This window comes from Peromyscus maniculatus, chromosome 3 (assembly GCF_049852395.1).
Source record: "Peromyscus maniculatus bairdii isolate BWxNUB_F1_BW_parent chromosome 3, HU_Pman_BW_mat_3.1, whole genome shotgun sequence".
NCBI lineage: Eukaryota > Metazoa > Chordata > Mammalia > Rodentia > Cricetidae > Peromyscus > Peromyscus maniculatus.
Genome location: NC_134854.1, coordinates 168025223 through 168048376, shown reverse-complemented (window position 1 = coordinate 168048376; position 23154 = coordinate 168025223). Strand labels below are relative to the sequence as shown.

General features: G+C 41.7%; 1 protein-coding gene across 8 annotated transcripts in view; it reads right to left on the bottom strand.

Moving 5' to 3' along the window:
- The window catches only part of Ccdc91 (coiled-coil domain containing 91), a 177217-nt gene that overhangs the window by 72421 nt on the left and 81642 nt on the right, over window positions 1-23154 (bottom strand). For all 8 annotated transcript variants that reach the window (XM_006986659.4, XM_042274374.2, XM_016005181.3 and 5 more), the window contains 2 exons: window positions 21866-21943; window positions 8114-8221 (listed from right to left, as the gene is read on the bottom strand). In XM_006986659.4, coding sequence (XP_006986721.1) covers window positions 8114-8221; window positions 21866-21943 — 186 coding nt within the window. The remainder of the gene's footprint in view (window positions 1-8113; window positions 8222-21865; window positions 21944-23154) is intronic.

Below are 23154 nucleotides of genomic sequence, written 5' to 3'. Positions count from 1 at the left end.
GTGGACCCAGGTGTGTGGTGGCGCACGCCTTTGATCCCAGCACTTGGGAGGCAGAGGCAGGTAGATCTCTATGAGTTCAAGGCCTGGTCTACATAATGAGTTCCAGGACAGCCAGGGATACATAGAAAGACCATCTCAAAAGAACAGCCCCCACACTCAAAAAAAGAATAAGGTGGAAAACAAGAGAGGAAGATTTCTGACATAGCCTTGGGCCTCTGCATACACGAACACACAACTATGTACACATGTGCAAACTCACTCACATGCATGCCACATGCATATACATCAACTGCAATTAATCAACTATCCAATATTTTATTGACAGAAAATGATGCCTTGTTTGTCCACCTATTTACTTTTCAAGAACCCAGAAATTTAATTAACTTTTGAAAGACTGTATTTGGTAGAGGGTAAGGACAGTGTCTCACTTGTGGCCAAGATGATCATGGAAGAAAAAGAAGACTAGTCAGCACCCAATAATTCAAAATCCAAAATGGAGACAGAAAAGACATTATTCAAAGGCAAACTAGAAACCACGGGACAGAGGAAGCGGCCACTGTCTTTTTAGTTACATGTCACGCAGGCTTAGAGAGTGACAATTCGGTGGCCGGCTCACAGGGGGAGAGACGTAACTAAGAAGGTCACCGACTCTGAGGAAGATGAAGTCAGATTTCTAAGATGATGAAAAGGTACTGTTACAGCAGAGAAAATAATGCTGGAAGCTGGACTCTGCTGTCTAGGCAGGAGCCTGCCACTCACTCCTCCACAGTGCTACTGTGGAGACACCACCCCGATAAGGGCAGGAGCGGAAAGCATGTACAGCAGAACGAAACACTCGTACTTCAGAATGGCATGGCTTCTATGGTGAAAATCACTGACAATCTCCAAAGCCAGTTTAATTTTTTCTTCACTGATAGAAGTGTGCCACAGGATACAATATTGCAGGAAGTTTCTCGGTTCCGCCTAGCCCCACTTTCCTTGTGTCCTGCTCATCCAGAAAGGACAGCATGCTTACTGTCGGGCCTGGTCCCGCTGGTCACAAGTAAACACAGAGGCTTATATTAATTACAGACCACATGGCCTACGGCTCAGGCTTCTTGCTAGCTAGCTCTTATAACAAAACTCAACCCATTTTTATTAATCTATGTCTTGCCACGTGGCTTCGTGGCTTACCCGTACTTTCACATCTTGCTTCTCCTGGTGGCGACTCGAAGCGTCTCCCTCACTTTCCTTTCTTTTCTTGTATCTTCAGTTCGAATTTACCAACTAACCTATTCTACCTTGCCATTGGCCAAAACAATCAGAGCAACACATATTCACAACGTACAGAAAGACATCTCACAGCAATACAAGGTCTGGGTTAGAACAATAACAAAACACCTAGAAGGTGATAAATGGAAATTAATATAAAATAAACTGCAATCACACTAAAACATGAAGTAACCACAGAAATACCAAAATGTGGACAAAATCTGTGCATAGGCCTTGTCCCTTCTGAAACTCATGCTGGAGTTTGATCCTCCGCGATGAGGCCCTAAGAGGGCAGAACTTTAATCACTGTGGTATCTAGAGGTAGCACACTTGGGGGCTAACAGAAGTGGGAAAAGCAGGAAAGCTGAATGCTATTGTCTTTATGAGAATAGAAAGAGACCAGACACACATGCACATGTTCTCTCATCTCTCTACTAAATGGTCCTACCAACAGCGTTAGGCCTCTGCCAGTAAGAACAGCATCCCCCGATGTGTCTAGCTCCACAGTTGGAGATGAAACAAACCTGTCTTCATTCACACACTTTCAGTCTGTGCGCTTTGTGACCCGCAATAGAAAACGCATTAATTCACCAACAGAAGTTCTCAAAGCAGGCACACAGAGAGCAGAAAGCATTGTTCAAGCACTGGCGGAGTCAATGCATCTTTAGTTTCACTGATTTAACATAATTCAAACTGGCCGGGCGGTGGTGGCGCACGCCTTTAATCCCAGCACTCGGGAGGCAGAGCCAGGCGGATCTCTGTGAGTTCGAGGCCAGCCTGGGCTACCAAGTGAGCTCCAGGAAAGGCGCAAAGCTACACAGAGAAACCCTGTCTCGAAAAACCAAAAAAAAAAAAAAAAAAAAAAACATAATTCAAACTGCAATACCAAAAGACTTTGCAATAAACAAGCTAATTCCTAAATTTATACTCTCATACATTCGTTAACAAGAGGGCTATTATTCAGAGAAAAACACTGTTGTGTGATTGTGTCACTGTGGCATTTAGTACAATTCAATGTACACAATCCAAGAGGGTCTAACACAACTACCTCACAGGAAGCCCTGGTCATCAAGAAGCAGTAAGCACAGGAGGCAGGCAGCCCCTGCTGGGACAACGGCACAGCATTCTGGCTGATGGTGCAGGGTTTGATTAGCAGATAGAGAAGTCTTTAATGACAAAGTATAACAGACACATTAATTAGTGCCCTTCACAAACAAATATCACGCACTGGACACAACCATAGATGATGTTCACACCACCAATCACCATCATTACCAGCTTCATGAGTGATGCTTTGTGCTATAATGTTACCATGGTTACGGCATAACTATGTGGTAGAGGTCTCACAGTTGAGCACACAGTAGCATGGAAAGGAAAGAAGTAAAGACACACGAAGTTATGCTTCTAAGTAAAGCCAATTTACAAGAATTTCTATTGCTTCAGGACAAATTATATCACAACTTTACAAGATAAACAGGAAGAAGTTGTTGTTTGAGGTTAATTAAATAAAAGTGTACTGAAGATTTTATCAAAATAGCATTTGTGGTACGTAATATTGGGAACCAGATTCATCATAAAATATGTCAATAATTTCAGTACTGCCAAATTTATTTAAAAAGAAACACATCTCACTACTGCATATTAACACAGATGCTTCCAAGCAGATTTTTTTGGGTAGTGAGTCATCTTCAACCCAAAATTTTATCTGTATTAAAATGTATTTTTTGGTATATAATCAGATTTCTTAACACAATTTACATGTGTTAAGATTATATGAGAAACCATAATGTCACAAATAATATTTTATATAAGATTACCAATATATTTATTGTTATTTCATGGCTAGGTGCTTACTAACAATAAAAATCCTTTAAAACACTCATTTTAAAATCCACTTTACAAACAAATAATATTTTAAGCTAATACCTAAAATAGATTCTAAGAAATGAGCCTTAACGATGACTTGGAAAATAACTTAAGAATCTTCAAACATAAGTAGAAGCCAGAAAGTATTATAGGTTCAATAATAAGATGCAACTATATGCTTCCTACAAGAAACACCTTTGAAATAATTAGAGAAAAATTCATCTAGAATAAAAACAGAGTAAATTATACCCAACTAACATAACCCATAATCAAAATAAAAGTGGGTCATCTGTATATCTCATTGCAACTAGTATCACCAGAGTAAGAGATGGACATTTCATAGGAGGATAGGGACAACTACATGAAGGAAGCACAGTAATTCTCATGTGTGTGCCTCAACTGTTTGTAAGTCAAATGTTCTAGGAAAGGATAAAACTTGACAGACAAGCACAGAAAACTGGGTTAATCTATAAGCACGGGTCAAGTGTTTCAGTATCTTTTCCTTAACAACTTCCAAGGCAGGCAGACAGGAAATTATAACAATACACAAGTCCTGAGAGGACAACCAAAAGGCTTATCTAAATGATGACATTAAAAAAAATGACACCACATTCTGGGACATCGAACAGACCTCAAAATTACATCAAAACCACATGAAGTATGCTCTCTCACTACATCAGAATAAGACTTAAAATCAATAAAAAAAAAATACATCTGCAAAACATCAAAATATCTGAAAAAGAAATAAGATACTTCTAGACCAAATTACAAGACAAATTAAAGTCATTCTAATTGAAAGTGAAAACATGATTTTGAAAATAAACTCCCTCCCTCTAGAGCAGGTCCACAAAGCACTCAAGGAGGACTCCACTGGTGATGACCTGAGGCCCCAGCTGGGGACCTAAGTGAATGGAAACTGGCATCCAACTAATCTGAAAATTTAAATAGCAATTTTAGAGTAGAAATTAGTTACACAGAGATAAAAAATAAAAAAGGAAGTCAATAGAACCAAAAGTCTCATCGACTGATTTTTTGAGAAGTTCCAAAATATTAATCAATCTCTAGCAGATGAGCAAAGAAAATAAAATATGACACAAATTACCAATATCTGAACACAAGAGACATAACCAAAATTTCCACATTACTAAAAGGACAATCTGGAATGTTATGTTAAACTTAAATACAAATATACTTATCTAAAGGAAGAATGTGTAGTCAGATGATTAATAAAATCCTACATCTATTTCTAGAATAAAAGCACCTATTTGAAAGCTCACCTTAGCATAGAGCTTTGCCACAGGCAGCCAAAGCTAGAGTTATACCCACGGTGAGAACAGGAGGCCAGAGTTACACCCACAGTGAGAACAGGAGGCTAGAGTTACACCCAAGGTGAGAACAGGAGGCTAGAGTTGCACCCACGGTGAGAACAGGAGGCCAGAGTTATACTCATGGTGAGAACAGGAGGCCAGAGTTACACCCACAGTGAGAACAGGAGGCTAGAGTTACACCCACGGTGAGAACAGGAGGCTAGAGTTACACCCACAGTGAGAACAGGAGGCCAGAGTTACACCCACAGTGAGAACAGGAGGCTAGAGTTGCACCCACGGTGAGAACAGGAGGCCAGAGTTATACTCATGGTGAGAACAGGAGTCTGGAATTACACCCACAGTGAGAACAGGAGGCCAGAGTTACACCCATGGTGAGAACAGGAGGCCAGAATTACACTCATGGTGAGAACAGGAGGCCAGAATTACACTCATGGTGAGAACAGGAGGTCAGAGTTACACCCATGGTGAGAACAGGAGTCTGGAATTACACCCACAGTGAGAACAGGAGGCCAGAATTACACCCACGGTGAGAACAGGAGGCTAGAGTTGCACCCACGGTGAGAACAGGAGGCCAGAGTTATACTCATGGTGAGAACAGGAGTCTGGAATTACACCCACAGTGAGAACAGGAGGCCAGAGTTACACCCATGGTGAGAACAGGAGGCCAGAATTACACTCATGGTGAGAACAGGAGGCCAGAGTTACACCCACAGTGAGAACAGGAGGCCAGAGTTACACCCATGGTGAGAACAGGAGGCCAGAGTTACACCCACGGTGAGAACAGGAGGCCAGAATTACACTCATGGTGAGAACAGGAGCACTTTCCTCAAGCAGCACAATCAAAAGGCCACACAATCCACTTCCTCATCTTCAACACCACAGAACTTCAGCTGGCAAGGAAGAGGAAGCCACTCAAGTGGTCTGAATGTGAAAATTCCCCATGGATTCAGGCATTTGAACACCTGGTCCCTGGTTGGTGGCACTTTGCAGGGAGGTTTAGTGGTACACCCTTGCTGCAGGAAGTGCATCAGTAGAGGGATGGGCTTTGAGTGCACATGAGTTCCTCCATTTTCAGCTGGCTCTCTGTCTTGTATTTATGGTCTCAGAGTTTGGTGAGTTAAGATGTCCCTCCATCCTTAGACCCTAACCTTCTAGAACCCAAAGCCCAAATAAACTCTTCCCTCCATACATTGCCTTGACTGTGGTGTTTCATCACAGCAAAAGAAAGTAACCATGGCAACATCAAGAATAAAAGGGAAGATGCAAAAAATGTCTTATACCCAGAAATTCCATGGATTTTTAGCAGAAAACCTGCTAAAACTGCTAAGTAATATTTGATCCTTAGAGGATATAAAAATGATAGAGTGCATTTTTATGTAGTAGCAACAAGCACTAACTGGATAACTGAAAACAGGGGGAGAGGTGATGACACAGATTTCCAATAATGAAAAGCCTGAAATGAAACCAATGTGCTGACCCTAAACACCGAGGAAGTGGAGCAATAAGCTAAAACCCTGAACAAGCAGCAATGTACCCTCTCACACACAGGCACACTCTGTGCACAGTCCCTGACAGGCAATGATGTACCCTCTCACACACAGGCACACTCTGTGCACAGCCCCTGACAGGCAATGATGTACCCTCTCACACACAGGCACACTCTGTGCAGCCCCTGACAGGCAATGTTGTACCCTGCTCACACACAGGCACACTCTGTGCAGCCCCTGACAGGCAATGATGTACCCTCTCACACACAGGCACACTCTGTGCAGCCAAGACATCGCACTCCAAACCTAACTCAGTCCTAATCAACAAACCAACCTGCTTTGTCATAAAAATTCACAGTGCTTATAAAGTTTACTCAGAAACCTAAGACATCAAGTAGCCAAGCAATTCTGGACTACAAGAAGGATGTGGAGGGCTTTACACCTCTTGGTTCAAGACCAGTAAGACACCTGTATAAATAAAACACAGCATCTGAACAGGTTGGGAACACAGGCGAGATGGAAGTCATTCGAGTCCACATACACATGATAATTGTTTTCTGACAAACACATAAAGGAGATTTAGATATGGAAGATTATCTTTTTTCAGCAAAAGAAACTAGAAAAGCGTATTGTGGTGGTTTGAATGAAATGACCTCCTTAGGCCCATAGGGAGTAAGTAGCAGTATTGGAGGTCTTGTTAGAGTAGGTGTGGCTTGGTTGTAGAAAGTGTGTCACAGGAGGTGGGCTTTGAGGTTTCAGAAGCTCAAGCCAAGCCCAGTGGTTCATTTTCTCCTCCTGCTGCCTGAGAATCCAGATAAAGAACTCTCGGCTTCTTCTTCAGCACCATGTCTGCCTGCATGCCACCATGCTTCCCACCACAATGATAATGAACTAAACCTCTGAACTGTAAGCCACCCCCAGTTAAGTGTTTTCCTTCATAGGAGTTGCTGTAGTCATGCCACAGTCTCAGCTCAGCAATAAATCCCTAACTAAAATATGTATTGATAAATTTAAAAAAAGGAGTCTGATCTATTTCAAACACCACATACATAAATCAGTTTAAACTGATATACCTCAGTATACTTATATACTTCCAAACCACCAAACTACGAAACATTTAAAAGAAAGTATTTTTGAGACTGAACTAGGTGAAAGTGAACACAGGTCATCTCTGGTAGGTGTCAGACAATGTGGGACGCCCTCTATGCTCCAACCCCTGGTTGGTGGGGTTTGTTTCAGGCACTCTTAGCCCTACCATAACAGGCATAATTCCCTCAATTTGAGAAGTCCAAATACAGTGTACAGAAACACACCCAACTGTCATTTGGCTTTGCCTTTAGCAAGCAGAGCAGACTATAATAAAATAGTAAGAGGCCAAAGAGACTACTTGTTACCCAAAATGATCCTCTGGCCAAATATTTTCTCTCTCTCTCTCCCCTCTCTCTCTAACAGACAGATCTCTATTTGAGTCTAGTTTATCTAAAAATCTCCGTCAAATACTATACTTTATTTCCGAAATTATTGTTAATTTTCTTCCTATCGTATTAAATAGGACTTTTTAAAAAGCTACTTCCAACTTCATTTTCCAAGTTTTATGTTATAAAACATTACAAGAAGTGTTTTACACACATTACTGACTATGGAACACCTATAAACGCTCTTCAATTGATGGCTTAATTAATGTAAAGTAGCTAATTGTTTTGGCTTTTAAAAACAGTGAAAGAAAAATGTTCAAACAGAAACTAGTACACAAAATAATCAAAAACTCCAAGATGGACAGGTTGTTTCCCTGTTGAGTGCAGATATATTTTGTTTTTCTCTACCCATTAATAATCAATTTTACAATCTGAACATCATTTATAAATCTGTCACAACAGTCATTCAGACGCTTTGAAGCACTCAGCAATCTCTTTGCTTCTGTGACTTTGTGAAGCTTAATATAACCCAGAAATGGAAATAAGAGTAATTGTGCATTGGGGGAAACCCACGTAGTGCAGACCTGTGGCCCTATTCCAAGTCCATCATAAAATTATCAAGCTACGCTTACTCAAGTGTACTTTTCCTCCAAGATACATCAAGGGGCATAAACACCAGAGAGCTGATGGGGAAGGGACAGCACCCCAGGGAAAGGGAGGGAGAGGGAGGCAGAAGGATGTGTGGAGGTGCATGGTTAATCAGTACCTGAGCGTGCAGCAGTTCCTCACACCTGTGAGCTTGTTTCTCGATTGCAGACACATACTGTTTCTCAATGGCATCTAGCTGCTGCTTCACTGAAGACTGCAGAAGTGCCTAAAAACATGAAAAAGAAAAAGGTATTTGGACCCGACAACCCGGAGCTGACTCCTGGCATGCGAGTGTCCTACAGGTCTGCGTCTCAAGTGGGCAATCTGCGCTCCAGAACCCACACACACGGTGGGCGCGCTGACACGGGACATTAGCATCTATCTTTAGGTTTTATTGCTTCCAACACTACACTGTTTTGGCTCAAAGTCTACACACCTTCTCCTTAAAAAAAAAAAATCAAGCCATAGAAAATGATAAAGAGAGTAAATAGTTCTGTTAAACAGAAATTCAGTTCAGTAGAGACCACACAGGATGAAGAGCGAATGAAGGCTGGTGGGGGGTGTGGGGGGAAGGAAAAAAAGCCAGACATATTTCACTGGCTGACAAAACTCCACATCCTCTGGACACACTGCAGTACCCATGGGCCAAGCATGATCTTCGAGACCACAAGGCAAGTGGAAGCAGATGGCGGCTCTGAGCAACTGAGACACTAAAGCCTGCCCCCCAGGATGCTCATGCCCCCAAGATGAAAGGGTGGAGGTTAGGTATGTGTACACCAGCCATAAAACAGTATTCATAAGGGGTAGCAAGGCTTGTGAGACGGAACTGCATAATGTGGACACCGGAAGCCAGGAAAGGAACATCTCACCACTCTGAGAAAGTCAAGTTGGCAAGTGTTGGTGCCAAGGCGCCCCTTCCTGGACATGTTTACAAGACTGCCAGCTCCAAGCACTGTGTGATTCTACCATATTCGCATAATATCTGTGTGCTATTTATAGATTCTAGCATCCTAAATGCACACAAGAGCTCTTCAGCAAACGCTCTGCTGTTAAATGTATGGTATAATAAACTACTCACAGTCAGAATGGCAACTGAAGGCAGACACATCTTATGGGAAACAGACCTTTGGCATATTCGCCAGCAAACGAAAGTGAGCCAAATCTCCTAATCTTTGTTTTGAAAATAGACTTATTCAGTTGGAAACAACAGGCATCAAAATCCTAAATAAACAGGCATGCATTTTATTTTTTTTTTAACAAAACTAAAAATATTTTTTAAACCTCTGGATAAGTCTCAGATGCTCAGAAAACTGGTTCTTTTGCAATAGGAGTTGTAACGCTGCTATCTCAGCCTCACGTCATGTCATAGCAGAGCAGAGGGTGAGGCTAGTGCTCAACTGTTGGAAGGAAAAGGATAGAGTGGTCACCCATGGGGAGACTGCTCCTGAAGCCACCTCAGTCTTAGGCTGAGAAGCATAAGGAGTGATGGACAGAAAAACCAAACTTAAGTCTCTGAGCTGGACTAGATGCTGTGAATCTCTAATTTTCCTCTGGCAAAATTTATTATTTGTTAGCTTAAAAAATTATTTTCAGTGTCTTGTTTCATTTGAGACAGGATCTCATTATGTAGTCTTGGTTGGCCTGGTACTCACTTTGTAGACCAGGCTGGCTTTGAACTCACAGAGATTCACCTGCCTTTGCCTTTCATTTGCTGGGATTAAAGGTGTGCCAACCACACTTGGCATAAAAAATCTTAATTAAAGAATAATATAGACAATTTGCTTGAATAATTAATTGCAGGTCTTTTGTAAGGAATGCCTTCTTGTTTTGAGATGGGGTGTCAGGTAGCCCAGGCTGCCCTCAAGCTCACTATATAGCTAGGTTATACTCCTGTCCTACATCCCAAGTCTGGGAGGACAGTGTGTAGCCCCACGCTTGACAAAACCGTCATTCTCCGCTGGAATGTGTAATATGACAGAACTGTTCAAATGAAAGAGCTATTTTCACTTCCCTACTTGCTGTGGTCCCAAACTATGCTGAATTCAAGTGACTAACTCTAATTTCTAGTCAGTTATGTTTTTAGAAAGACAGAAAATAAAGCATTCTCTTCCCATGAAGGAGACATCATCTGAAGAGCCTCCACCTTCACCAATGTGTCACGCGACCCCTCTTCTTTTAAACACCAGTTTTTGAGGATGAGTCCCTCAAGAGCTGCTCAGGAATGAGAAGAAAAGGCCAACATCCCGGCCGCATGCACACAACCTCCTATCTGCAAGGTAGGCAGATGGCACACATTACATTTTAAAGACCTCAGGGACCAGTAAGACAGAAAAGAAGCACTCTCTGATACCTGTGTGTGTATCGAAGCCTGCTGGTAAGGCTCAGCACAGCAGCTGGCAGGAGGAAGCAGAGGCCAGAGTGGAGGCGAATGCAGACAAGCAGAGGGGGGGCAGTACAGGCGGGAGACCCTGACGGACCTCCTCAGTTACTCCACACTGGGGTGGTCAGTGCCTCAGTACTCACGCACCCACTTGTGGGCCTGGCTTCCTGTGTTACTGTATAAAACAACAACTGTCTTTCCAGGTGAAACGCTCATGGATCTTAAGTCAGAGAAGGTACATCAATATTAACATTCCTAACTTGTCTTCTGTAACAGTCTTTACAGATAACGGCATGGAACAAGGGCTTCAGTCTGGATTTAAGATTTCCAATTCATTCTGGCTCCTGATTCAAGTTCAAACATGCAGTCCCTATGACCCAGTCAGGAAAAGGCCATCCAGACCCCATGTGCTCAACCTCTGGGGAGAAGAAAAGAGGACTCATGTCAGGAGTGAACACCCCATGTCCACAACAGATCTATTTCATTTGATAAAAATGAAAAAGAAAAGGAAAAACTATTGTCTAAGTTTTTTAACTCTCAATTGAGACATCAAAGACTTCTCCATTCTTCCTTTTTTTTTTTTTTTAAAGAACAATGCCAGCAAGGTCACACAGAGGCTGCAGGCAATGTCTGTTACCATTTTGGGTGTGTGGAAAGGTGCTGGCATTCAGGCTTTTCTGTAGACAGAGGACCAGTGCTGCATTTATGCACAATTCAAAAGAGAAATGTTAGCTGATGGGCGTCGATCTTAGCGGAAATTCAATACAGTCTAGCCATGTTATAAAGTGCTTTGGAGGCTGTGAAAGCCAAAGAAAACCTTCAGGACAGAGGGAATGGTTCCTGCTGGCCTTGCCATTACAGGATTCTAGTAACATAAGAGCTGTTACCTCAAACACCACAGAAGTCTCCCAGTGAAAATTTCTTTTGTGCCATGGACAACACATTAAAATTAAGAAGTTTCTAAAATTAAGCACAGCACAGAGGCTGTGCATGTCTGCCTTCCAGATACTTCAACCTTTTGAAAAGCTGCCACATGGACCAGCCTCCCTCTCTGATGCCACAGCCTTATTCCTTGTGACTTGAATCACTACTATGGTTTCAGTTGAAAGAACAAAGAAAGGAAAGCAAGATCGATTTCTGCCTAAACAGCCTCCCTCCTCATGAGTCCTCAGAGGATTAAATGAAGTACTTGGTTACTAGTACAGGAAGCCTGAAACAGAGAGGAGAAGGCATTGGGGGGTCAGCTATGACGCTGGAATGGACAGGTCTGAACGTCCCAAGCAGAAGCAAGCCCTACATCAGGACAGGAGGACCTGGCTCTTACTATAACTCCTCCTCCATCTGTTTACCTGCATGTATCAACATGGTGCCTATGTCTCTGCCATCAGCAGTGGTAACTGGGAAGAACTACAGAACCTCCCTTTGGTGATGATGCTCTTTTATAATGGTGGTGTCTTCACTCTTCTTATTGATGATGCTCTGAAATGGAACTACTCTGACAATTTCCTGACTGTTTTGTGTTTTAAATTCCTCACTCTATATACATCAAATAGACTCCTTGACACAAACTGGTGTCAGCCTTACTTATAGTAGTTGCTAGATTTAAAATCATTACTTTTTTTTTCCAATTTGGTGGGATCAACTCTTCAAGTATAGGTCTCTCAGGAGAGAAGAAATAGTTCCTCACATGGAACCTTATCAACACTGATTGTTGAGAGGCTGGACTCAAACCAACTCATTAGATCAGCACCAGAGACACACCTGCCTGGATGTCTTAATTTAATTATGAGGAGCAAAGTTACCAGACACGTCCACAGGTTGTTTAGAGTTGTAAGGCAACAACACAGGACAGAAGGGACTGCATGAAGGCCAATATCTGAAATTCTTAAGACCTGCTGACTTAAGACTCTTAGAAGTCAAGGATTACTTCCCCAGAACTGAAGCTTCCCCAGGGTTGAGGAGCAGGCCACAGAGAAGTGGTGGCCACACCGTCACTCAACACTCACATGACTAAACCAGACTGTCACTAACTAGGATGGAAGAATCTCACTATTAAATAGTGTGAGCTGGCCTGACAGCCTTGCCATCAACCCTAGCTGGTCTTTACCAACAGATTTCCTAGATGGGGGAGCGGCACATGGACATCCCACAAAATCACGAAACCAAAATGTGCTGATTGCTGATAATGGGAGTAGAGTGGAGTCACGGATTACTCTTCCACTGAAATTCCTTCTTACTGCTACAAAGCAACCCGATCAGACATAGAGATATTAAGTTCTAAAAAGATAGTCACCTGTTTTCAAATTTTCCAAATTATTCATTGTGTATGTTAGTATGTCTAAAAAAACAGTAGCTTTATTAAGACTAATCCTTCAATAATATACAATTGTATAGAAAAGTTCATGTTCTCACACTGGGAATACACAGAAAGTTAGCTAGAAAATAAGAACTAAAATACAACTCAGCCTTTCTGATCTTGACAGTAGGCTACACACTAGTTAGAAACAGGACAGACAGTTAAAGAGTTTCTTGGTTCATTACATCTCTGTTATCTGTCCTAAGAGCCTATTACACAAGAAAGAACAAATTTAATCACTTCTCTCTATATCTGTCAAACAGGCAGGAAGTTTAAAAGAAAAATAGACTCTTGTAGATGGCTGTCTTTATAGAGATGTCTATAAGCATACCCTCTCCCATACTTAGGAATTCAATTTAGAGTAAGAATGTTAACTCTCATCAGTTTTTCTCTGCTGGCAACAACCATGGCATCTGTCCCATCACACTAAATGGGATGTTGATGACAAATGAATAAATAAATCTATGCTACAAACATGTTCACTCTTCGTCCATCCCAATCACTGCTTCTCAGGCACTTTCTGAGTCTTCAGTCTCCACAGACCTGCCCTAGTGAGAGCTCAGGGATGGCATGACTGACACATGACACTGGTCAAGGTTGCCAGGAAACACATTTTTACAGATGCCACTGTGCAGTCCCTTCTCTTACAGTATGAGCAGAGATGGACACTGTTGGATCAGCTTGGGTTCAGGCTGTCCACTCCATCAGAACATGCCAGGCCTCAACCATGTAAATAAGGAAAGGGGGAGCAGTACCTGTGGATTCACTGTCCTTCCAAGTCACTAACAGAATTTTCAGGGTAATAAGCAGAAATTGGCAATCTATCCTAGCTGGTAGAATAAGACTGACAATGATCAGATCAAATGCTTAACACTGAACAGTACTGATCATAAAAGGTTAAAAGGACCTTAACGTGAACATTGTGATTTGTAAAGGGAAGGCAGTGTGGGGGAAGCAGGTGCTGTGCACTCAGGGGACAAATGGCAAGTAACTCTGGCTCATTCTCAAGTGTATTATATTGGGTGTTCTTCCTGGAGATCTGCTATACAGTGAAGGAAGAGGGAGGAGGGAGGGAACGGGGAAGGGAGGAGGACATGGGGGAGAGAGGAAGGAGAGAGTAAGAAGATCTGTGTCTTCATCCAGAAGTCTCCCTCCTGCCCTATTACCAGGCTGCTACTTACCAACAACATAGGCAAAGCCATAATCTATAATAGAACAAGCTTTCTTCCAATGTTCCCAGTGTCTTACGGTTTTGGCCTGACTAGAAAAACCACAAGAATAGCCTGGCATGTGGAGTTCTGGCTCAGCTCTATAAACTCAGAGGCACAGAAGAGCCATTCTCAAGTACTCAACCTTCCTCAAACTTCCAGTGAGGTTGAGTCTGGTGGGAGGGACGAGGGAGGACAGGCCAAGGCCTGAGTCCCAATCCAGTCACTCATATCAAGCAGCAGGCTGCTGGGCCAAACTTTGCTGGCAACAGCAAACAACATTAGTGTCCAGGAAAAATCAGATCACATGATAAAACTTGGAATTTATGAGAGTCCATGCTCAATCAAATAACTAAAAGCTATAAATTTATTTCATACCTTTGGGCTAACAGAATGGTGAGATTCAAATAAAAGTATCTTAAATTTTACTTTTCCCATCTTTGGATGAAGACCCAGAAACATCTAATCAATGGAAATTACCCAACAAAGAGAAAACAAAGTTGTTTCTCCAGTTGGAAAAGAACTTTATATAATATGGAGTAACTGTACACCCTGGGAAAAAGTCTCCTAAATGCAATATGCTCTCCCTTACTAAAAGGCACAGTCATCTCAAGAGCTCAAATGCAGTACTACCAGCCAGTAGAGGCTCTGGAAAAATGGATGCAGCAATCATGTGATTCTCGAGGCTGGCACGTAACTGACACTGATTTGCTACAATTCAATGCAATGCTTACCAAAGGAATTTAAGGCATATGCAAACTTAAAAAAAAAAAAAAAAAAAAAAAAAAAAAAAAAAAAAAGCAAAAGACTAATGCTTCCACAAAAAACATGGTTTAGTTACTATGGGAAACTGGGATACTCAAGATTGAATTGAGATTATTCCAGAACCACTTTCCCACTGTAAGTAGGAGAAACTCCTGTGCCTCAACTTCAGTGCATCTCACTCAGTGCCTGAATAATGAAGGGAGTGGGGATCATCACAATATTCTAATCATGAGAAAAAGAATCTGCACATGTACTGTTTTCTCATTCAATAGCCCAGTGTTTACAAGTACTATTCATATACTCAGTAAGGAGTAGACCTTGGTTTCTGGATTATATAGAACTAAAGATATCCTTGGAGTTAAGCTTCACAAACAGAGAGAAAAGCGGCACTATGTGCCTGTGGAGAAGACATCTTCAAGTGTGTAGATACTATAAGGTCAGGGTAAACTGGCTGGTTGGTTGGTGGTTGTTTGGTTGATCAGTTGATTGGTTGACTTGTTGGCTAGTTGGCTAGCTAGCTGGTTGGTTGGTTGGTTGGTTTGTTCGTTGGCTGTGTGGTCAACTGGTGAGTTGTTGGTTGGTTGGTTAACTGATGGGTTGGTTGACTGGCTGGTTGCTTGGTTGATCGGTTGGTTGGTTGTTTGGTTGGTTTGTTCGTTTGTTGGCTGGCTGGGTTGTTGATTGGTCAACTGGTGGGTGGGTTGGTTGGTTGGTTGGGTGGGTGATTGGTTGGTTGACTGGTTGGTTGGTTAGTTGGTGGGTTGTTTGGTTGGTTTAATTGGTAGGTTGGTTGGTTGGTTAATTGGTAGGTTGTTTGGTTGGTTTAATTGGTGGGTTGGTTGGTTGATTGATTGGTTGGTTGGTCAATTGGTGGATTGGCTTACTGGCTGGTTGATTGGCTTGTTGATTTGTACATTTGTTCTGATAGAGGATTTCAGTAAGTAGTCCAAATTGGCTCTGAATTTACTATGCATCTCAGCCTGGCCTGGAATTCAACAAGTGTCCTTCTTTAGCTCCTGTGCGCTCCCACACCCAGCCAAAAAATGAGTTTCGTAAATGTATGCTTCTTGGCCAAGTGTATGTCAACAATAAAATGGGGAAGGAAAAGGTACCCTCCCCTGATATTTGGCCAGCATCTAATTTTCATTTCACAAAAAAAACCAAAAATGTAGAGCCACACATAAATATGCCAAAAAATACAACACATCTTTACAGTTATAACTTGTTAGGCATGATCTGTGAATAAATAAAAAACTAAACTCTACTTGGTATTTTAACTCACCGAGCAGGTAAAAATTCAAGGTTTTAACACTTTGGTCCAATGTGATCTTCCAAAAGCCTAAACCTTCTAATTAAAAGATATTTAATTTATTTGTTTAGATAGGATGCAAACCACTGAGATATCTCACTTCCCCTAAATATTTTATTTAAACAACAGCAAAAGAGTGTAATTTAATTCCAAAATTAGGTAAGGTGAACTAGACAAGAGAACAACTTATAAATGCCTCTACAGAATAAAATTCTAAGTCCATATTTAAGAACGGCAAAAAAAAAAAAAAGCCTTTTACTAAATGATCTTTAAGTAAATACTATGCTAGGTTTTAGTTAAAAACAAAAAAAAAATTGTGGGAAAGGGCAGGGCTGCAATTGAAAAAATACCCTCTATACAGTAGCAAAACAAAAATTTTAAGCAAAACAACATGTTCAGATCTTGTGTCAAGTTGGAATTTTCTAATGAACTGAGTGAGCTTCAAGTGAGATAAAATAAAAGCAACATGTTTGACTAAGTGTCTTGAGAACATCCCCTCACTATTAAAGCAAGCTAGAAGCTGGATTTCAACACACTGAGTCAACTAAGTGCTTCCTTGGAAAATTCTTCCCAAAAGTTATTTAGGGCAAAAATAAAAGCCATTTTTGAAGGAGAGTTAGCACTGAAAATTACTTTACCTCAAGTATTGATGGGCACCGTGCTAGCTGGACTGAGGCATGAGGAGAAACTTGGTAAAGAACACCAGAAAGCAAGTGTCTCTGCAGAAGGTGCTTTCTCTTTAGAGAAGTCAAGAAGACACCACTAGGTCAGTAAACATGCCATACTTTTTCCACACATGGCTTTCTATGGTTCTCCCTGGGCTCTTATACTGACCCTCCTCCACAAAGAGCTCTCTGACTCCAGAAACACAAGGCTGGAGTTTGTTTGTTTGTTTGTTTGTTTGTTTTTAAGTCAAATCCTATTTGCTTAGTTACAATTAAAACTCAAATTTTCTTGGTTTTCCCCTTAACTTTCAAGAACAAGGAACAGTCCTCCATATACTCACTCACTTTCCCTGAGTTTATCTCATCTCTCTTATATGTAGTTTCACTGGAAAATCATGTGTACGAACAAGTGGATACAGAGCCTTAAGGCTCAGTCAATAACGGGATAAAAACATGGGAAATAGCAACAACAGGCTGAAGCTGAACACAGTGACAGACAAGGAGATGCAAATAGTCATGGCTTACAAGCCCTTTGGGGAAGCAGAATAATGTTCAAACTTTGAAATAAAGACACAGGCCCTAGCTACACCTACTGGTCTAGTTTCCTGGGAAGATACCTACCCTAGCACACGTGTCTCTGACAAGCAACACAAGGTATTTATCATGCCCTTTGAAATCTGAGAACCAAAAGTTACAGTACTCTGATCCGTAAATAATTGCTAAGGTCACCTTAAAACAAAAACCCCTACTGTGATATAACTACCTATGTCAGGAAAGGCAGACACTCTGATCAGTGTCTCCAGCAAAGGTCCTGTGCTTCTCAGAACTACTGGTCCTGAGGCAGCAATCACATCAGAAATTAGGATTCCAAGACTATAAAATAAGCAAATGAAGAAAAGCTCTCCTGCTGCTTGTGCTCAGCAATCTCAGGCACCAGACCCTAGGGCCTTTCAGGATTTACATTTGCTTCACTGTGCTAAATCCTGAGAAAAAAAGACATTCAAAATCAGTGCATATAATAGCCAGAACCTGGAAACAACATAGATAACCCTCAACCAAAGAATGGATAAAGATAATGTGTTACACTTACACAATGGAGCATTACTCAGATGTTAAAAACAATGACATCAGGAAATTTGAAGGCAAATGGATGGAACCAGGAAAAAAAAAAAAAATCATCCTGACGGAGGTAACCCAGAACCAGAAAGACAAACATGGTATGTACTCGCTCACAAGTGGATATTAGCTATAAAATAAAGGATAATCATGCTGCACTCCACAGACCCAGAGAGGCTAGGTAACAAGGAGGGCCCAAAGCAGGATGCATGGATCTCCCTGAGAAAGGGAAATAGAAAAAAATCTCCTGGGTTGACTGGGGGGCACAAGTGGGGATGGGAATATGAGGGATCAGGTTAGGGGAATGGATGGAGGGGGACAGTGCTGAAAGAGACGACTGGAAGTGGCAGGGGGTGGGGTGGGGGTGGGCAGTTCAGGGTCAGGTGGAAACCTGGTACAAGTAAAGCTCCCAGGAATCTACAAAGATAACCCCAGCTAAGACTCCTAGCAATAGTGGATACTGAACCGGCCATCTCCTGTGATCTGATTGGTGACTACCCTAACTGTCATCAGAGAGCCTTCATTCAGTAATTGATAGAAACAGATGCAGAGACCTACAGCCAAGCACTGGGCCAAGCTCAGGGAATCCTGCTGTAGAGAGGAAGGCAGAGGGGTCAAGCACATCACAAGGGAACCCATAGAAACAACTAACCTGGGCTCACAGGAGCTCACAAAGTCTGGACCAACAGCCAGGGAGCCTGCATGGGACCAACCTAGGCATTCTACATATATATGACAGTTCTGTAGCTTGATCTACTTGTGGGACTCCTAGCAGTGGGAGCTGGGGATATTCCTAATGATTTAGCTGGCTCTTGGGAACATATTCCTCATACTGTATTGCCTTCCCCCGCCTTAACACAAGGGGAGGTGCTTAGTCTCACCATAACTTGATATTGTCATGTTTTGTTGATCCCTGTGGGAGGCCTGCCCCTTTCTGAACAAAAACAGAGAAGTGGATAGGGGTGTAGAGGGGAGGTAGGGGGAGGGAATGGAAAGAGAGGAGGGAGGGGAAACTGCAGTGAGGATGTAAAATAAATAAATAAAGATAATTACGTTATGTTAAAAAAAATCAGTGCATAAAAGGAAAATATACAAAACTCAGTAGACACTATGGGGGAATCCACATATTCAGTACACTAGTCTTTCCAGTTGGTTTTCTTCTGTTCTGTAACAGACCTTCCTGTGTCTTTCTCATGCCCTGGTGAACTACTGAGTTTCTAAATGAATAAAAGAATGTTGGTTTTTAAATAGGAGCCCAAAAGGATTACAGGCTGGACTAGGCCACCATCTCCTGTTCTCAAGTGAGTCTTTCTGAAAGGTTTGCAACAAAAATCTGTACCACCCTATTACAGAAGTAAAAGAGAGTCGTCAGTCATAAAACAACGAAAGGACACTCACATGTCAGCTGGGAAACTGACATGCTGAACACACTAGCCAGCATCTATCTGCTAGGGCTTATTACCTATGTGATAGGTTTGTTCAGCATGTGTACAATATCCCATGACCATGAGGCATCCTTACTCCTTGTATATTGAAGACAATAAATGTCATAATCAGAGAAGCTGCCTCAAGATCACAGGAGTCAACAACAGAGTCCAGCTCTAATATACACATCTGATTATAAAGCCTCTGCTCTTGGGCCATCAGGTCTACTACTAGGAGCACTTAGCCACAAGGTACAAATTGTGGTCACTATGAAACATTCCTTATAATAAATGTCTACAATATTATGCAGAATCTCCATAGACAGCATAAAATAGAATATCCAGCTTATTAATATAATATGACTTTAAACCTTAAAGTCATTAAAACATGGAATTGGCTTGAATATATTCTCAGGATCACAAGAACTAAATTCCTCTCATTTCATAAATCCAGGAATGTTGCAGAGTGGATCAGAACTTTCTCTTCTTAAAGAAAAGTTCATGGCATAGCATGGCTTATTTCTATATTAGGTTAAACAAAACCAAACAAAACAGAAAAAGAAAAAAAAAACTACAGGTTGCTTCATTTGGACATTTTAAAAAGTGACATCTCACCTGAGCAGTAGCAGATAAAGAAGCCATGCTAATACACCCCCACCCCCCACCCCATCTCCTGAACTGGTCAATAAACAGAACAAAAGACTGGAATATTCAGCCCTAACCCAGCATTCACATCGCACTCCTTAACCCAAGGCTCAGGAATCTTCATGAAAAGGGGGTTGCAAAGATGTTAAAAGCCAGATGGGGTGGACGACTTTAAGGAAATTGTTTTCTGGACACAACAGTGCAGAAGGGGTAAGAACTCGCAGAGACTGTGTCCTAAATCTGGCAGAGAGAATCCCAGCAGAGAGGAATGGTGGACATGCAATCTCTCCAGCTGAGAAGCAGTTAGCATCTGATAGCTGCTGGGAGAGGGAGAGACTCTTCTCCAATGATGGCAGGCTGGCGGGCTGACCATGCACCAGAGCAGGCCCAATCCCAAGACTGGCTGGCCACACAGACCAGACTCAATGGGGAAAGAAGGGGTAAACATAATAGCAAAGTTAGGTGAGAAGGGAACAGAATGAAGCTTTAAAGGATACTGGTGAGAATATCTCAGAGGGGCAGAGCACACCACAGTTAAGAATCATAGCTCTCTAATGTTCCAATCTCAGAGGAAGAGCTACAGCGCAGCCTGTCTACACAGCCTGTTTCTAAAGCACCTGCTGGAAAGATGCTACAGTCCCAACGTATCTGAGCTGTTCCTCCTCAGTGTACTCAACTCCCTTGTGCTGGGATGGAGCTTACCAAAGAGTCAGTGAGGAGAGTGGCATGTGGACACAGCCACACAGCAGTTCATGGGAACAAATTTATGCTATCTGAATAGAAACTCATTATCCAGGATACGACAAATTCAGTGCCACTCTGTAGGCCATTTGATTAATTCCCAACACTTTTCATTAAATCACGATGGAGCACACTGGAACTTTAAGACCTCCTTGAATATTAAACCGTGACAACAGTAGAGAAGTAGATGTAACAAGCAGGTCTCAGTCATGTTCCTTCAAAAATGACATTTGCAAAGAACATTTCAAAACTATGAGTGTTGAGAATGATACAAACATGCTTGTTGAAAAAGGAATGCTGTGGGAAAAGGAATACTGGAGAGATGGCTCAGCAGTGAAGAGCCTGGGGACGTGGGCTCAATTCTCAGCTCCCACATGGCTGCTTACAACTATCTGTAACTCCAGTTTTAGGATATCTGTAGCTATCCATTGGTGAACTACATACCAATACTATATATCACTGATAGGGCATTACCATAACCTGTTACTACTTAATTATACACAAATAGATCTAGCTAATTTAAAAGAAGAAAGCAAAGTATATAATGTTTTCAAAGTTATTTAATATCTTAATATTTTTCCTATAACAGGTAAATCCACATCAGAGGTAAAGACACTATGGCAACTAGCTAATTAATTAATTATATACTATTTTACATTAGACTTCACCTGCCAATAGTCTCAAATATTTTGAGTCTCACAAATACAACACAATATTTAGCATAACTCTGTAATCATTGAGTACACTTTCAATGGCCACCTACTTCACTCAGTGGTTTATTCACCAAATACGGTATGGTCTGGATCTGAACTGTCCCACAAAGGCTCATATGTTAAAACCTTGGTGTCAGATGATGAGACCTGGAAAATGACTAACCATGGTGGTCTAACCTCTCAATATTTAGGGGAAGCAACTGGAGGAAGTAGGTCCCTGAGGACATGTCCTTCTAAGACCCTTCCTGTCCTTCATCTCCTGGGCTGCCAGAATGTGGACATCTCTTCTATACATACTCCATCATGACACCCAGCTTTATCTTGGGTCCAAAGCAAGGAGTCAACAGACTGTGAGTGGAAATCTCCAAACCATGAGCCAAAATCAACCCTCCCTCCCAGTAAGTGTGTTCAGTCATGGTCTATGACAGTGAAGAGATCTGACAAACACATACAGCTAGGAGAGGTCTATGACCTGAGTGTGATTCTGCATACCCAAGAGTAAAGCTTTCCCTGGGGCTTGCAAAGTCAGCAGAACCTCCTGAACCTACCTTATACTCATCCACAATAATGCTCAGTGCCTCGTGCCCAGCCTTCCTCATGTCTTCCAATTCTTGCTTATGCTTTTCCTGAAAGGGAAAAAGAAATTGAATCCACAATTTGTTCTTCATGTTTGTTCCACAATCGTAATAAACCAGTACCTTTTCCTTTATGCCCTGTAGCATGCAGAACACTGAGTCTGCAGGTGACATCAAAAAGAAAATGGATTTGTTGGCTTGTTTTTTTGAGATAAAAGTCCATCTAAAGCATGGGCATGCAGAGAACGAAGGAGGCATTGTGAGACAAAGGCAAATGGATCTCTGTGAGTTTGAAGCCAGCTAGGTCTACATAGTGAAAGACAGGTAAGTCAGAGCCGAACAGTGAGATTCTGTCTCAAAAATAAGAAAATAAATGGAAGTATTTGAGTATTATTCTCCAATAAACAGGTTTGTTTTCTACATAGAATTCAGTAATATATGGACTTTTATGTCTTCCATTATTCCTTCTGTTGAAAATAAGATACCTTGATCACACTTAGTAATCCTGAAATGCCCATTCTTTTTTCCTTATGCCCAGAAAGATCCCAGCACAAGTGTTGTAGAGCCTGGGCTTCTGAATGTATTAGAGTCACAATAGAAGCACTCCTACTTCACAGAGCACCTCAGCCCAGCACTCAAGTCACCTGGCTACCCTATGCTGCAGAGGCAGATGTGATGGGGACTCAAAATCTAGCGACTACATAGCGTAAATCAGGAGCTGTATAATCAACAGCAACATTTGCTGAGCTATCATAACTATGGGGGTTCATTCTTCAACACCCAGGCTAAAAATTATTTTTCAATGTTTATTTGTATATTAGTTTTATATTATATTATATGTATTATTTCAATAATTATTTTTCTTTTATGCTTTGCCACTGTCAAGCCTACTAAAACTCACATGAATCCCTTCTAATAAATTAATCAAGGCAGAGCAAGGGCACCCTTTGCCACACAGATGATGCACAGCCATCTTTTGATTGACAGATTGGTAAGGAATAAGAAAACAATGAAATTGTGTGGGCCAATCAAACATGACATTCTACCTAAGATAAGGTAATCAACCGATGTTGCCTTTCAAATTCTTCGGTGGGGCTCAGTCTAGGAATAGGAACTGAATTTGTTAACGTCGTCTCATTGAGATACTTCCAATGCAGGCTTGACCAGCATTTTCTCTGAAGCCACGGGTCATAATAACTAAGTCAACCCCACAGGAGAAGGCAGCACATGCACCTTCAGACAACACACAAGGAAATGAGTCC